Below are 19,170 nucleotides of genomic sequence, written 5' to 3' on the forward strand. Positions count from 1 at the left end.
ACTCTCAAGTTGCCAATTGGTCGTATTACCTATATGTATTAATGTGCCCCGGGGAGACCTTAGTTTTGTTTATTTGTTTTTAATGCTGACATTTACTTTTATGAATGTCAAGCAAGCGTGATATTATCAAAACGAGTGTAATTGCAATTCAGTAAAAACAAAAAAAAAAGTATTTGGATTAGGTCATTATATACTAAATCATATAATACAGAAAATGATTTGTATAGTATATTTATTAATAGGTTGGTAGGTATATACACATATTTATAGTTGGTGGGAATTATAATCACCTAAAGTAGTAGACCAATTCAATGAAAATAAAATATGTGCTGTGATCAAAAAATTGTAAATAGTATTTTGTTTATCAAAGTGAATTGTTATGCATTTTGGGTTTCGTATCGTACCAATATATTTATTTTCTGCATTAAATATAATCCGTGGTCGACTGAAGTAGTTAAAAATAAACGAATCAGCTCGGTCGGCTTTTACTACTTTTTAAACTGTAATATTCTCTATACCACATTTTATATTTGTCTAGTCAATGGCATGCTTATCTTTTAATTTTTTCTATATTTTATAATATCAAAGACACAAATAAAGAGCTTTTTGAGACAATGAAAAAGTGGATATAACCTCTAACCTTCCCTTTGGGCATATCACTGGCCTCTATGCTCTGTATAGTTGAGCTATTATAATTGTGGTTTAATTATGAATTTAATTAAAAATTTATATTTTGAACTTTTTACTGTACCTACCTAATGATCATTTTTGAGTGCCGTGTACGGAAATGAAGGGATTGAAAGTACTTATTTACTTTTGGTTTTATAGAACTAAGTAAACACAAAAAATATAGTTCAAAAAAATCTAAAAATCTTCCGATAAAGAATAACATGTATTTTTTGATTTTGAATAGTTTTTCATGTTCAGAAACAAGTCACCGGACTGATACATACAAAATAGGTTCTGATACGAACCCTTATTGTGTTATATATTATACCTGCTTTATATATATATGAGTACCTAATTCGTGTAGCAAAGACGTAACAAAATCTTTAAAGTAATGATTTATTTATGTTTTACAGATCGTAACGTACGAGACGACAAAAGAAGGCGGTGTCGTCGAGTTCATGACTGAGACAAAGAGCACTGTCCCGACGGTGACCTCCAGCAGCGACGGTAGTTCGACGTCCAAGACTGCGGTATCCAAGAATGGTGGCACCTGCACCGTCGTGAAAAAGACTACTACGATGACGACCACTACTACTTCGTTGCCGACAATGCCAATAAAGATCATTTCGGTGACCAGCCCGCCGGAGGGCAGCACAAAGACTTCGGAGCAAAAGCAGCCACAACGGCGTCGGCCTATGCCCAAGCTTATACCTATCGTCGAACAGCAGCAACAGCAACAGTCAAGGCGCGTACCTTCGATCGTCCGGATGCGACCACCTGTGACGACAGCACCACCACTTCCAGAAAATGCTTCTGTCATCACCCCTGACAACTACTACAGCTTGGCGCCAGGCCAGAGCGCGCTCAGCGATTTCGCATCCATAATCGACGACACGGACTGTGCGCCTGGTCCGTTAAACTGCAGCCCCGCCTTAGCAAACACTGCGGCTAGTGGCGTCACCACGGCTAACCGGCGGCGGAGTAGCAGCAGCACCGGAAGCAGCAGTACCATAACCTCGCCCAAGAGCAAGACCGCATCGTTTTTCGATAAGCTCAAAGCTAAAGTGGACGAGACAGCGGACTTGACTTGCCCGGTTTGCCATTACGAGTCCAAGTGTCTATCAGAGTTCATGCGACATCAACGAACTCATGGCAGTACTGGTGACGGTGACGGCGACGCTGACGTTGATGCCACTACTCACGTTACCACCACTTCGGCAGACGTCAACGACCTTAATTCCGAAGATCATACCGCTACGACACCAGAGCGGACGACTTCTACATCGCCGCCACTACCGCCGCCGCCAGTGACGGCCGCCGAACTCAAGTCGACTAGGTGCCAGCGGTGCCGGAAGCGGTGCAAGACCAGCACTGAGTTGATTGTACACTTGGCCACTTGTCGAGGGACGACTGCCCTCGCCACTACCATTCCAGCCACAGCGATTGATAGCCCGAGCCAGCCTGCTGCCTTGAAAGAAACCGCCACAGACGAAGAGTTAGATACACAATTGCACCCAATGGAGAACAAGATTTTCGTGTGGAATACTTCCGCGGTAGCAACACCAACCGGTGAAGACGACAACGACAACAATGACCGCGAAGAACAAGATTCTGTTTCCGCGACCGAAGTCGCGATGCCGCTCTACGTTGAACCACCGTCAGTTGAAGATGAATCGGAAGATGACGTCAATGGAACTCCTTCAGACACTACTGGCTTCTGCAACCCTGAGATGTTAAAGCATCAGGAACAAATGAAGCACGCCATCAGAAAGGAAGGGAAAATGTACAAAACGGTAAGTTTTTTTAGATGCTATGTGATGTTTAAGTAGATTATATATAGGTATACAGGTTTATTGTATTATATGTTCATGGGCCTATTTTCTGGCAAAGGTAATTTACTAATAACTGGAAATATCATAATTTTGGTTGTACTAATATTTAATTGTTTGCATTGATTTTGGTTAAACTTCTTTTGAAAAAAATAGTTGGGCTTTGAAGTTATGTTTAAATATGAATAACATGCATTTTTATTATTTATTTAAATCATAAGTCATAAATCATATCTAATGTCATCAAGGAACAAGGCTAGTCTGCGTACTTGCTCATAAAATACGTACAAACATTTTACCTATTACTTCATAAATTATAAATATATTCTGACAGGTGATGCTTTCTCGTTGCAGGTGTTCAAGTGTCCACACTGCACGTTTTGGGCGGCCACCGCTTCTAGGTTCCACGTCCACATCGTTGGCCACCTGAACCGCAAGCCGTTCGAATGTTCGTGTTGCGCGTACCGATCCAACTGGCGCTGGGATATCACCAAGCACATCCGGCTCAAGTCCGCGAAGAAAGGTAGCAGTGAGGAGTCGGCTGCCACGTTTAACTCGCACCAGGGCGCCAAGGTGCTAATGACAGATGAGACAGGTCGCAGGAACTACAGCAAGTACAACCGATACCTAACTGTGATGGAGATGGACATAGCGGACGGAGCAGACAAGGCGGCTGGTGGAGAGTGTGAGGACGGAAAAGGTGTCCGCAAGTCCGTAGGCGGCGGGATTCCCCGGAAACGACGGGCGCCAGTCTTTGTCCACCATAACGGGGTCCCGCTCATGACGTCGTCAACGGGTAAGGCCGCGACGGTGGCGGGACAATTGAAAAGGTTTAAAGCCGCGGCGATCCGGAACCAACAGCAGAACCAGAATAATTCCGCGATGACGACACTCCTTCCGCCGTCAACTACTGGAGGTGACGGACGCAGTAAGACCGTTTGGAAGTGCAAAAAATGCTTCTTCAGGTAAATAAAATTATTTTACTATACATTTACACGTTTATTCATAAAGAGGATATCAGCGCATTACAATATTTATTTCTCTGACCTATGCGCACATACGAGTATAAAACTTACATTTGCGTTCATCTAAACCACAGTAATCCAACCTTTTGTAGTTGGTGGCTTAATTCACACATTTCATACAAAATATACTATATACATCATACTCGTACACAGATAATATGAAAGATATGAAAATAGTAACCATAATATTCTTCATTGACATTTGATATGTAGGTAAACAACTGGCATGACGACGTAAGGAATAGTGTATACCTAGTGATAAGTGTAGATTCCATTTCGTTTATGCTGGTAATAAAATGTCCAGATTAAAATACTGAATATGTTAATTTACTTGATATACTTTAACAGGTAACCAAAATTTTGATTTTTTATTGTAATTTAAAAATAAATAATATAACAAGGACTTAAAATTTTAACTAAATATTAGCATTTTTAATCGCATAATTTTCTAAATATTTTGACTTTTTTTGATATATTTATAGACATTTAAAATTGTGTACTTACTACTTTATTAAAAAATATATTTTCCTAGTCAAAAAGCTTTAAAGTGTAACAAGAAGTTCTATTTATTTAAATTATATTTAAAGTTATTAAAAAATTAAATATAATTTAATCATTTTTTATTATACTCAATAAGCATTAAAGGTTAAAATAATTAAAAGTTTTGTCAAAATCATGATTATTTACTAACAATTTTTCAGCTAAAAATAAATAAAAATGTTGATTTATTTTAACACTTGAGACTTGAAAATTTAATATAGGTACATGACTAATAATAGCTGTTTCTTAAAGAAATTTCAAAAAATATTTTATGTAAATAAGCTGCATTACATTTTTGTGAGTGATATGAAGATAATATTTTAACGAAATTCGATATACATATGTATATATACATATATAGATATACATATATATACATATACATATACATATTAACTTAAAACAACGATTTATCCTCAAATGGTTATTAGTATAATTTTTGAGTAAACATTAATCGTAAAAGCTGAAATCATTCCACTAATATTGATATATCAACAAATTCCTAATTACACTGAACACAACGAAAACCTCAAAATATTTCTACTATTTTTAAGTTACTTATTTTACAGTATAAATAGGTGCGGTACACTATTCTATTTTACTTCTATATTGACTTAAAGCACTAATTTTATATTATTTTATACTATTAATTATTAATTATTTTGTTGGCAAATATTATTTTAAACGATCGTATATTTATATATCTACATTATTTTTTACAAATAAATTATAAAATATTCTTACAAATAGAGGCTTCTTTCTCCAATCAGAATCGTTTATCGCGTGCAATTATTCATCATAATTTAAAATTGGCAAATTATAGTAACCTTTTCAATGATAGGTACTCGTAAACCTACTATACAGCAGTGTGAGTTCTCTAATTATTTATTTAAGTTTTAAACCTTGTAACATTTATACATGCAAGTTTTTATCCTTTAAAACATTACAATCACATTTCGTTTTTGTAATATACATCGCCTGGTTTGATTTATTTTGGGTCACTAAATTGTATAGATTGGAGTGCACATGGGTCGTGGCATTATTATATACTTCCGTTTTCTTTTCCATCTCGCGTCTGTTTTCGATTATTATTTTAGTCTAATATTTTATGTTTTATAATTTATTTACGATTTTTCCTTTTCTTTGTTACACGTTACAGAGACTGCGACCGACTGACCGTTTTGAACCATGTCAAGGCGCACTACAGGAGAGGAGAGTTCAGTAGCAACACCAACACCAATGCTCCACATAGCGACTCTACAGCCACCACTGCCATGGACACGACCAACGCAACCATCAATGAATTATATGTACGTAACACTGGTTAAAGCTTTAAGTGGACATATACCCATAAGTTGTTTGTGAAACCCGTTCCACTGAAAAAAAATATAGACCACTCGGGTTACAAAGTATTATTCCTACAGCTGGAAAACCAAATTTATACATGAGAATATAATATTTTATATCAGAAAAATAAAATTTAAGTTTGAAAAACATACAAATTAATTTCAAATTCTAAAACATTAATAACTTTTGTAAATCATGTCTTTATAAAAATGAAAAAACCAATAAGGCAGCAATTTAAATTGCCTTTTTACTGAGTACAAATTTGCAAGGCTTTTATCTATGACTATACATGATACTGATTATCTACCTAAGTAGTTCCTGTTTTCATATGAAACAATTTTCCTATATATTATAATCTTGTTATTACATATCATCAACAATGATGATACCTATTGATATAAAACTACTTGGAAGTTAATATTTTTATATATCAAACCGTCTTTAAATATTTTTTATTACTAATTTTTTATGACCATATAATACGATATTATAAATTATATTGAAATCCAGTTGTTAATACAAAACTCGATTTAGATACCCATTTTATCAAGTTTTTACCATTTTTAATATGACTTAATAGTTGATAATTTACTCGTATATTTCATAAATTACTTTTCCTCATTCCAACTCATCATTTGGATAAGAATTTCAGCGCATTATTTGTTTTTATCTCTGACCCATACGCAACGTAGGAAAAACGTGCTTGTCGTTTCGTGCACTCTTTAAAAATAATTCTTTTGGATTTTTGAATATTGTTAGAAGCAAATCATCGATTTCAAAAATTTATAGTTTGACATAAAGTTCGTCTCTAGAAAAATTAATAACTATTTAAATATAGGTAAATTCATTTTTAAGGAAAATAATACTTAAGGTTGTTTTATTCTAAGAGAACTTGATAATCTGAGATGAATCATGAATCTATGCCGCGTGTGCGATTCTGAGAAAACAATTAGTGCGCTGACATGACGCCATCGTCTTAATATATAATGATTGCCCGCGAATCATCAAATCAGAACAAGACAAGCTAATTTGGTACAACCGTATAAATAGATAATATTACTAATTATTATACTTAACACGCTCATATAATGTATTACTTTAAATGATACAATAACATAGCACGATAATGATTTGAACTCGAAGTCTCGAACCATGGAGAATAATAACTCGATTATATTTAATGTAGTATCGGTTGTTAAAGTTTTAATTTTAGAAGAAAAAAAATAAAATGTATATACATACATGGTATACATACATACCAACATACCTATATGGTAGAGATCGCCAATAAGCAAACCTTATTTAAATCTGTATAACTATACCTATATAATTCCAAAAGGCGGTATTATATGACACATTTTGATAATATAATAATTGATAAACCCTAATATTATGTGCTATATTTTTTATAGCTGCAATATTTTTAGATATGACATCAAAATATAATTAAACATAGTTGTTAGTAGTACAATTTATTAGTCTTTGAATAATAAATGTGGCTATAAAGTTATAATACTTATTAATCATAATTTATTAGTATAAGTCGAATGGATATCCTACAGTGGTGTAGCCAGGAGTGTGGGTAAGAGGACTAAAGCCCCTCCCCCATTAACTGTGTTTATTTTGGCTATTATTATTTATATTTATATAAAAAAATTTAAAATATTGCGTTTTGTCTAGTAAACTGTAAACATACATTATAAGTTATACTTCTCAGAACTTAAATCACTTAAATCTATAATCTTTGTAATATTCTTTCTTATATTATCATGATTAAGAGGACATTATACCCGTATGTGTTGTCTCCGTCTTACAAGTGTATAACATAGAACATTTTACGCTCAGCAGATCGCGTTATAAGTATTTTAAGATGTACCTACAAAACATTTACAATTTTAAAATAATTGTAACTCGCTTCAAAATTAAAATATAGTAAAAAAGTCTATGAGGTCGTCTAAATAATATTCTCATGTTTAAATTTTATAAGAAGTTAATTCATTCAAATGTTTAAACTAAACGTGATCTGCTGAGCGTAAAATTTGCTATGTTACGCACTTGTAAAACGGAAACAACATATTCGGGTATCACGTCCTTTTAATTATGAATTAATCACTCAGTCGCGGTTAATAAATGTAAATTAACAGTACTAAGATACGAGCCCCGGAGCTTACCTTTTACAGTTGTAAAAATAACTACTATCATCACGCCCCAAGAAGGATGTTAGAAGCAGTTAAAATATTAGAACCATAATAAATAAAATAAAATGTTTATACACTAATATATAATTTGTTGCTTAATTTGTTACAAACATTATTTTAGGTATACAAAAAGTGTGTTTAAAAGAATTTTTTTTTTCGAGACTTAGCCGCCCCATACAAAATTTCTGGCTACGCCATTGAATGTCAAGTTTTTCTTTGAAATCCAAAGCGCGTGTCAAAACGTAAATTGAAACGTAAGTCCATGGCTCGATACGTTCAAACATTTTTTTCCAGTTGCCGTTTTTTTTATTGGCAAAGCTAAATTAACGTAGCCACGTAGGTATAGGCCAGGGGTGGCGAATCTTTTTTGGGTCTAGTGCGAAATTTTTGCAATCAAGGGTTTGACGCGTTTGTCATCCCCGGTCTAGATTAATACACCATTCCGCCGTGTGTGCGTCTTCGGGTATGATAAGTCTGACAACGGTGGCATGAGTTATGTATACGTTTGATTTATAATTCTGGCTCATTGTTTTGTGGACAAGTTTACTTTACTCTAGTCGTTTAACTTTCAACGCAACTTACACGTATGAATCGTTAGCACACCCCCAATGCCATTTCAATTCGAAAGCCTAGAAATTTACGAATAATTTTTAACTAGACGCTTGTTTTGAACATCTGTCATAATGCAAGTGATATATTATGATGCAAATTTTTTTATCAATTTGATCGATAACCATATTTTTGAGGAACTCTAATTTATGTTATTCTAATATTTTTAGCAAATTATCACTTGAAAATATTTTTCAATGACTTTAGGTTATATAACTTTTACTAAACGTGTTGATAAAAATACTGCTTGATGCCTTCAAAAGTATTAATTTTAGTATCATATTAAGCTAGTTTATCTCTAAAATCCTTTTTTTTTTTAAAATGTTTAAGATAAAATTCTTAGAAATTAGCAGTTATGTAATTACCAATCATTTTGTAGTTGAAAACTTAATCGCATAATTGAAATAACCAAGAATAGAATACTAAAGTCAATTTGTTCTATAACTTGTTCTTAGTAGAATTAAAAAAAAAAAATGTTTTGATTGTAAAGTTAATTTAAAAAAACTTAACCATGAAAAAAGGGTCATGTCCCAGACTCAAAAAAAGTAAGTGATATCTACATTTCAACCAAGTATACTCTTTCTTTTGTCAATAATTTTAATACACATATACATTCTTATGCAACAGATCTCTTTTAATTTTATTGCTTATCATTTGGCCAGTTTCTTCAGATCTTGGCTCTTTAGCATTATCAACAAGTGGAAAGGTTTTAATCATAAATTGATTATTTTTCCTCAAAACTTGCCAAAAGATAAGAAATTAACTTTAAAGAGATTTATATTCGAAAAATTAAATTTATAATCACTAATATCTTTAACTAAGTGCTAATTTGTACTCTTATTATCAAAAATGATAAAATATTTGGATTCAGCACTCTTGTTAACATCTGAATGATATAAAATGTGAAGGTTTTGTACAATTTATAAAATATTCCTACTTTCCCCTAATTTAAACGACTCGCGGCCTTCCGATATATGTAACTATTATTTTTGGTCGTCTCTGTGATGATAGTATTTTTTCATATGTTTACAGAATTCATATAAGATTATTTAGTATGACGTTATCTTATATACATTACAATATTATGCTCCTAGCTAGCTCAAACATGAAAAATCAATTTGATTTAATTGAGCATTATTAACGCGGTAAAATAATTACTACCTGTCACTAATCTCGATGTTAACGAATGTAGTGTAATATGATGTGTAGTGTGTACTTCATTGTGCATTTCTGACAATTTATCTATTGTGCTTAGATATAATTGACTTTAGCGTTGCATCCTTTTAAATTAATAATTAAGTCCGTTGTATTTCAATTAGATTCAAACAAAAAAATCGGCAGAAATAAAAGAAACAGCAGAGCTAAATTCACCGAACACCGACCGTAGGAAAACAAAGACTCCCACAACCGGAACCGCATCCGACACGTTGTTACTGTTGTCCACCAACCCTAAGTCGTTAATGCATTATGGTGAGTATTATATTTATTTATCTATTCTTGAGCCAGATTGTGTTGAATATAATAGTATCTAAACTATTTATTTATTTTTTTTAAATTTATTACAGCGATTGAATTCAAAATATTTTAAGCTTAATACATGGTAACTACAGCTTATTTTTAATATAATTTTTTTTTTCAGATGATGAAAACTTTTTGTCTTGTCCGCTATGTGATATGACAGCTGCTAGCCCTGGCCAACTGAAGGAACACATGCAGTGCACCCATATTCCCGAAGAAACCAAGTATAGGTGTGAATACTGTCCATTTTGGTCCGAAGAAAAGAAGTGAGTTTTTTACGGTTTTAGAATCTGAACTTAAATTCTTAATAAATACTAATGTTATTCATTTTATTATAGAGCTATGTTAGATCACATGATGTTTGCGCATGAAATGGACGACGGTAGTGTAAATACCGATGTTAATGCCACAGATGTAAATTACGGGACCGAGCAACGTGACGAATCGGCTTCAAATTCAATTAACAATGACGACGAGGAGGGAATGCAGGGAATCGATGAAAACGGAAGTAGTGATGACGTGACAGCTAATATGGCGACGTTTGATAATGGAAGTGATGACACGAATACCACGAACAACATGGAAATGATGTTCGAAACCAGTGATGAAAACATTGTCGTAGTTGAGGCGGTGGAGTGCAAACCTGATTTTGTTGATAATGATGGAGGATCAACCATTGAAAGACCATTGACTCCGAGCAAAAACTCTGAAAAAAGCAGCTATAGCAGTACCGCTGATGATAAAATAGCTGACAATATGATTAGTTGCGAATACGAGAGAGGTGAGGAACGGGATGAGGACGAAGAAATAATAATCAGTGCAGAGGAAGTAACCGAACCCACGCCAGTTACAATGATCAAAGTAAGTTTAGCCTCCCCCTTCTCGACCAGAAAATAAACAATAGGTATAGAATATTGAATCTGTAACTTGATATTTTTGAAATAATTACAGGAAATTCACGCACCTACTGCGTCAACGACGTCGAAAGGAGATGCCACAACTGTATCATGCAAGAAGATCGAGGTTTTCGAATGCAACGAGTGTTGGTATTATTCAACTAATAAAAAAGACTTACTTGCACATAAGCAGCTGCATGCCGAACGGGGAGCACTCTATAACTGTACGGAATGTGTGTTCAACGTCACCAAATCAGCTATTCTATACCATCATTATCGACACGGTCACATTATCGAAGAACCAGAACTTAGATATCCAGAAGATTCTGTGGTTCGAGCTGGGCAAAGAGATATGATAGCGAAAAATGCTGATATTAAACTAGAAAACAAGACAGGCAATGTGCCGGATGTAGACGAGACCACCGCTGGACCGCCAATGGTATGGCATTACAAAAAGGAAAACGTGCCTCCTTTTTCGAAAGTATTCAAGTGTCGATACTGTCCGCACACTAATCGCCGAAGGCACAACACGGTTGAGCATGAACGGATGCACTCAGACCATCCGGACCATCAGAATCACAGACAAATGCAGCAGCGTCTATCAGGTTGTTCAGTACCACCATCCCCCTTACACCCGTGCAAACGATGTACGTATGTATGCAATAACGCAGGGGTCTTGGCATCACATGTCAAGGTACACTCAACAAATTATAGATGCTCAACAGTGGGATTTTATGATGTGACCATTGTAGACACGTTGCAGATTCAGGCTCTCGAATACGTGATGGAACTAGAAAAAATTTTGCTGCTGGACAAGAGCACAGCCATCAACAGTGGACTACTTCATTCCGATAATGAAGTGTTGTCCGATACGTCCAGCGATAATGAAAGCCAAGAAGACGTCACCAAGTACACAGAAATTGATGAACCTGAGCTTAAATTTTGTCCATATTGTCCTGCTCGGTACTTTTTCCTTACTGACCTCCGATTCCATATCCGATTCCATCAGTTCCGAGGCTGGAAAAACGCTTGTGATTGTTGTTCATTTGTAGCTCGGGCAAAAAGCCACGTAGACGCTCACGAGATCGTCCATTGTGACGAGTATGCACAACGTACTACCGAACTGATCGCTTCCGGATATCCAGTTAACCCTAAATATTGTCGGCCCTCGGAGTATCCTGTATCGGTAAGTGACGATTCACCACCTCAGCTTCAGAGACGATCGTGGTCTCCACCCCAATCACCAAATTATAAAGATTCGAAAATACATTCGCCTGAGCCTGATGATCAACGACAAAGGCGGACCAAACGTATGCGGTATTCAGAGCCTAATGTCGCCACTGAATTGCAATCACCACCCATGGAGCATGCCGATGACCCTAGTAAACGACGACGACGCTCCATGGTAGTTGGTGTTGCCAAGAAATCTGTCAGTGCAAAGCCACCGCCACCAGCACTACTACCTGTGCCAAAAATCATAAATTCAAAGTCAACGCCACCACCGTTACTACCTGTGTCTATGATCCCAGCAGCTATTGAAATGAACACTACAACTAGCGCTGCAATCATTAAAACTGACGATCAAAATTCCACCATTGATACCACCGTAAAACCCATTAAAAGTACCAAACCAAGTTATATACGGCAATTTATGTGCACCATGTGCCCAGGCAAATTCTTCAAATCTACAGCCTTGCAGTACCACAAAACATTACATGGAGGTACGGGTCGTCACCGATGCAGACGTTGTGATTATGCAGTGAGCACATATGGCAACTTGGTGCGGCATGAAACCGTTCACCGAGATCTACCTGCTAGGGAAAAAGTTAAGGCTAAGACATCAAAGAAATTGAGAGCTCTCTCAAAATTAAAGAGCAAAGGCAAAAAAATTCCTTTACCTGTAATTTTATCAGCGATGCCAACATCAGGTTCGCAGGTGAAACCGGGACATTCGACCGACGAAAACGACGGACAAGAAGACTTTCAGATCGATCCGGAGTTCGGGTCCGTAATGCTGGGCAACCCGAATTTCTTTTATCCGACCACAGTAACAAACGGTGTCATTCGATCCAAGCGGTATAAATGCCCAAAGTGCCCGTCAGCGTTCGACAAGCGTGATCAATATGCGGTACACCTGACTCTACATGGAGCTCGGGACAAGTACCAGTGTGATAAGTGTGACTATGCAGTACGATACACGGCTAATTACGTGCAACACCAGCGAAAGCACGCGAGGGACGCAGAAATCCGGAAGAATAACCAGCAGGCGGCTGACAGGGAAAAAATGATCAAGGAACAGGAGGAAGCGTCGAACGCTAAACGGATGCGAAGGCGACCGACTTCAGAAGACAGAACGCCTCAGCGTCCGACTAAACTAATGCTACCACCACCGGTGAAACTAGAGCCGCAGGACACAACTTTCACGAACGAGATATCGGATCAGCAGACTGCGTACGAGCTGAACGCCGCCTACGGTGCCACTGGAAACTTGGTTGGAGAAACCACCACATCCCTATTCCGGTGTACACAGTGCCCATTTGAGTGTGACATTCGGTCACAGCTGGATCGACACAACACTCATCACCACGTGGCGATGAACTCGTCTGGAGCAGCGTCCAAACGGTCTTGGAAACGGTCGTGTAAGTTCTGCACATACCGCACTCACGGTGAAGTCGACTTGGCTGAGCACACTCGTGTTCATTTCTTGCGATCGACCGGTGAACCTGTGAACGGGGATTACGCGTCTGTCGAAGCTCACGTACCCCCCGCGCCAATAGACGTGGTCGAGAGCGATCATATCGAGTTCCACGGTAAGCGGGTCGTATACAGCCAGAGGCGGCGCAACAACAAAATCAGTGACCAAGACAATGTCCCGGAAAAACTGGATGAAGGAGACATCGAACCGTTTTTCGTGTTCAAAGACTGTGGTGAAGTCCGATATCGTGTTAACGACCCCGCGACCGGTAACGGCATGACCACCGCTGCTATGATCAAGTCACACAAGAGGTTCAGTCCCGACCGTCCGCCACCACAAATGACGATCGATTACAACGACAACCGCACTGGAGACGGCCCCAAAGCACCATCGGCTGCGTTCGTGCGGTTCTTCGACAACGGCACTCGGCTCGAGTTCCTGGACGATGATCCCGTTGAGCCCGCAGGCAAAAAAAAAAGGAGTAAGAAGTAGTTGGTACATCGGTCGTCTTAAACAATTCCGTTCTGTGTCCATTCGGCGTTCGTTTTTGATTCGCCAATAGAAAATATTTTCGTTTTTTACGGCGCACACTCCTATAATACAATAATAGTTGTTCGCCGTAATCGACTTATTTTACGTTCGATACTAATATTGTATAGCTTATAATTTTTATTTCAGATTTTTTTTTCATTTGTTTATTCTTATGACCACGTTTTTTTCATATCTATGTTTATCCCAATTGTTAACAGATTAATTAATTTTTATTTTTAGTATAAAATATTTTTCTTATGTATAATATTTGACATTTTGGTGTACTCACGCCTTTTTTTACCCATCCCTTCATTTAAGCTTCTATTTACACACTATTTGGATTTCATAATTGTGTACGTTTTGCCCCTCCCCCCACCAATTTAATATTATTATATTCAAATTGTAAATAATAATATATTATTAAAGTTAAATACGATTGTGACTACTCACTTTTCATTTTTATTATAATTAACTAGTATAATTTTTTAAGTAGTAATGTATCGTTGTTATATAATGTTTATCGTAGACACTAGTATTGCTTTTGGACCAATATTATATTATTTATTTATTTATTTATTTATGTTGCCATCCTCTCCTGCTCATTAAAGAGCAGAGAATCATAGGTGTCCATGTAATCTTATTATTATATTATTTTTTTTTTGCGTTTACACCCAAGACACAACCCACAATAGTGACTATATTATTATATATTTTATGATATTGAACATTAAATTTAAAATATTTTATTTTGTCTTTTTTTTCCACTATATTATATTGTATAACAGATGATTATTTAGACGATTGCCGACGATATTTGTCTTATGCGCTGCTCGTGTACCTCTATCGTAAAAGTGGCGTCTGCTGCTGTATTTTTGCATTATTTTATTTTTCATCGGTAATCAAATAAAACTATATTATATGTATGTATTTATCTAAATGATTTATGTGACAACGACGAATAAAAGGGATTAATGTATAAAAATGGCGTGTGAATTATTTTTTTTTTTTTAACGATGTACGATCCACTCAAAACAGTCTAAACCTATGCCAATATTTTGCAACTTATTTTGATCACACTTTTTGTAATTTGTAACTTCAACCGCTAAAAATATTTAATTTTTTTTGTCGGGTAGCTGGCCCAATCTACTCCTATGCCAATACTTTTCAACATTATTTTTGAAATTTGCACCTCCATACCTTAACAGATCTGAATATTTTTATGTTCGAGAGCTGACTGGTAAAAAAATGTCCTTGTACCTAGGTATAAGTGTTTTAAACAAAATAATAATCACAATTTTATTGAATATAATAGATAGGTATCTAGTTATGTTATTACAGACTATAGAAGTTCCTAATATCTAGGATAAAGATTTATTCTGAACCATAATTAAATATTGAATGAAAAATTTAAGTTGAACCTGACGCTGGGTTCCAATTTATAATTGTTATTTTTTTATATTATCATTAATGTAATTATAATATATAAATAAAAATATATACATTTTTAGTTTATGTATTTACTATTTAATACATAATATATATATTATATATCTAAAATCATTAAAAACGTTTTTTCTTCTGGTATAAAAAACAAAAACTGCTTGTTCTTTGTATAAAAAAAAAACTTCAACATATTCTTATCAGTGCTGTAACCAGAAAATGTTTTTGGGTCGGATGAGGCACTTTATTTTTTTATTAAATTTTTCCAATGTCAGAATACCTGATTATCACTTATTACTTTATGGTACAACTATTTAACATAACAAAAGAGCATAGTTTGATAGAATAATGAATTAATTAATATAGCTATATTATTATCATTAAATCAACATTATCAATATGTGTTGTAAACACATCATTTAATTTCTAGTTTGAATATTTTAATATTTACTTAGAAAAATACTAGACATAACTTTTAACTTTTATCAAACATATAATAGAAAAAAAAATCATAGATGACCTTACACAAATGACTAATGGATAGTTAAAACTTAAGGAGATTATGATGATGGAGCAGTTAAACAAATTTAAATGATTATTGATAATAAACATAACAAAATATTTCTTTATTGTATAATATCATTAAACAAATGGATTAAAAAAATGCAAATATTAAACATAATAAATTATGTTTTGATATAATAAGGTAGTAACAATAACCAACTGATAATAATAACAAAAATTAGCAACTTGCCCCCACAGCAATTACACATTATTAACACATTTTAATAATATGTTAGAGAAACATATATTCTCTAAAATATTATGAAAAAATGTTTTCAAGTTGTATATTTTTGGCTTGAATATGTCTTAGCACAAAAATCAATATGTTTACAATATGATTTACATATATTTTCTTAACATTAATTATTACACGTTTATATTAAATGATTTTATGATTTCTTCATAGTGTACAAAATATTTATGGCCAAATTTATTGTTGATTTTAAATAGTTTAAAAAAATATAGCGTAGATATATGCTTAAAAAATGTATTTTTTACTTATTTGTTTTAGTTATAATCTAGCTATAATTAATACCAGCTAGCTATGCCAGAATAATGTAGGAATATTTTATGGTACAACACGTGCGGGTAGCGGGTATAACATGAAATAAATGATAACAGTTCGATTAATATAAAAAAAATTAAAATACAAAACATTTTATCTTAATCAATATTCAAACTTAAAACTCAAAACAATTGTTTGCTTTAACTCAAAGTTTTGGAAAACTCTAAACAATAAACAAAATAAGTAGTCTGTTTAGCTTATAGCGTAAAATTGTATAGATGCTTAAAAAAAATATTTAATATTTAACTTGAAATAACTAATTACCTGTACTTAACCTATTAACTAATTAATTTAATGAACTTCATTATAATTTATTTTATTGCTTTATTTCTTTAACAAAAGTGAATTATTGGCCATCCTAAGTGGACAAGAAAAAGAAGATTTATAAAATAATTTTTATTTTATCATAGATAGTGAAATCTTACTGGTTTTGATGCTCAATACCTACCTAAAAATTAAACAGTTATGTGCTTAATTATTACAGACTAAGAATAAATATTAAAATAGTCCGTAATTATAACTTACCTATTTATTTTTTTTATCACTGGTACAATCGTACATGAGTAATATATATTATATATAATATATACTGTATATTTATGTTTTAGTGGCTTTAAAAAATATATATATAAATGTTTCTATGTATCCAGTTATCCACCTGCATTTTTTGATGATTCTACGATCCGTATCCAGCGTATACTGAGACGTTTTTATATTTACTTCATGATTCTAAAATAGCCTATTTTATTATTATGTTCTAATATAATTTTAACGTTAATTATTAATTAGTTTTAATATTTATGGTTTTGATTAATTAACCAGTTCCAAAAATAAACACTATCATTAAATATTTCCTCCTTTATTAAATTTCGTGATTACACAAATTGATACCCGAAAATTAAAAAGCGTAAACCGGTCCAAAAAGTGGTCATGGACCATGGTAATTAGTTACCTGCAGTTTCAAGCCCCGAATCGAAGAAAAGAGGACTTAAGTGCCCTGCTTATGGGACTCGTGTAAGAACATCAGACAAAAAAGTTAAACGATACTGCACCATTGATTTTTACAAATTGATTTATATCAGTAAGATAGGCTGTGTTGAGTGTTAATAAAACATTGAGTTATTTGGTGCCATTAATAATGGGAGTGATATGATATGAGGCTATCGTTAATTGTCTAACAGCTATAAAAACTCCATCTCCTCGAGATCAAATACTGTTTGAAAGGTTTTTATTTAAACAAAAATTTTAAATCCATCAAAACATAATTTATAATTTTGGATATTTGGGGTAAATCAGGTTTCCCTAAGCACAATTATATCAAATTGAGTAACGAAATCGATATACGATTTAATCTTGTTAAATCTTAGCCTAAGATCATGGGTATATTACAGGTCGGGAACTAGAGGATCAAGTATTTTGAGATGCTAGAAGCAACATTTTTATTCCTGAAGGTTTTTTCCGCTATAAATGTTTTAAGAGATTCTGGCACACCAGATTCTCGCTGGTTCATAGCAAGAAGTAACCTTAGCTATACTTCTTTAACAACGTTGCGTGTCGTTAACAGATGTCGTGTTTTTGATAGTATAATTGTTCGATTTCAGATATTGTTTTTTCAGTTACTGATATTTGAGTATCAAGTCAAATGGTACTAAATTTTAACTGATTGGCCAAAAGAAGTATACATTTTCCTAAGTGCGAAATATTTTCATTTAACGCATTTATAAATAAGGATATATTATTCAAAAATGTTTCTGATTAAAGCTAATATAATTTAATAGTCAGAAGTTCATATAGGATACAATTCAGCTTATTGTCAGTATTCCTTATTTTAGGTTTGCAAGTTGCAGATGGGTTAGTAGAAGGGGAATCTGTGCTTTTAGATTAGGCGTTTATGCAGTTTGGGTGAAAAATGTTATTACAAGAAATCAATGAGTGTTCATGCAATCATGCTGCACTGGTTCGCAATGTTCACATGCATAGTCATAACTCATAAACAATAATACAACATATTTCGCTGATTGGGTGAATCATTATAGTATACGAATTTCCAATGATTATCTCTAAAAGTGGCAAGAATACAACCAAAGCGACAACATAGGATTTTGGAAGAAGTTAGCGAAGTTTGTATTGATGAAAAGATTGGTAACACGAGCATTAAAGTCTCGGAGATGTTAAACGAATGTAAGGAGTTAGATATATTATCTGTTCCTGTTTGATAGAATAGAATAATATAATACTGGGGCTTTAAAAGTTTTTATAGAGTATAATGTGAAACGATTAAAAAAAAAAACAATTGAAATCGATAACTGATAACATAATATCGGTAAACGACAAATGATTAAAACATAAAATTACCATAGAAAAAATGTTTTTAAAATTATAACTATCAATAAAATATTTTTGGTTATTTTTGTAAATTTTTTGATTTAAAATACTAGGCACCTAATCAAAATAAAATAAATTTAAAGTAGAAAATTTAAAACAGTAGTAAATATTTCAAATAAGAAATATGCACTACCGATTTTAACTAATACATTTTTTGAAAGTACTGTAACGTTACCTATCAGATGATAATATTATGTTGGCGTGGATGTACCCAATTTTGTCTCGTTAAAAATTAATTTTAAGTGTTTTGCGCGGGACCACTTAATTCTCTCTGTATTTATATTAGAATTATCAAAATTCCACAACGCGTAAGAAATAACTTTGTGTGTTTTAATGTTTTTATTTTTTTGAAAGTATTA

At 33.9% G+C, this 19,170-nt stretch overlaps 1 protein-coding gene across 3 annotated transcripts in view; it reads left to right on the top strand.

Annotated features, from left to right (window-relative positions):
* LOC107161532 (uncharacterized) overlaps nt 1-14,839 on the top strand; it is a 75,817-nt gene extending 60,978 nt beyond the window's left edge. For all 3 annotated transcript variants that reach the window (XM_089216523.1, XM_089216518.1, XM_015507973.2), the window contains exons 3-9: nt 1,083-2,462; nt 2,853-3,463; nt 5,223-5,373; nt 9,537-9,687; nt 9,857-10,001; nt 10,074-10,596; nt 10,687-14,839. In XM_089216523.1, coding sequence (XP_089072649.1) covers nt 1,083-2,462; nt 2,853-3,463; nt 5,223-5,373; nt 9,537-9,687; nt 9,857-10,001; nt 10,074-10,596; nt 10,687-13,818 — 6,093 coding nt within the window. In that variant the 3' untranslated portion in view covers nt 13,819-14,839. The remainder of the gene's footprint in view (nt 1-1,082; nt 2,463-2,852; nt 3,464-5,222; nt 5,374-9,536; nt 9,688-9,856; nt 10,002-10,073; nt 10,597-10,686) is intronic.
* Nucleotides 14,840-19,170: the final 4,331 nt, after the last annotated feature.

Source organism: Diuraphis noxia, unplaced genomic scaffold (assembly GCF_037042655.1).
Source record: "Diuraphis noxia isolate RWA-SAM2 unplaced genomic scaffold, SU_Dnox_SAM2 contig0001, whole genome shotgun sequence".
Lineage (NCBI taxonomy): Eukaryota > Metazoa > Arthropoda > Insecta > Hemiptera > Aphididae > Diuraphis > Diuraphis noxia.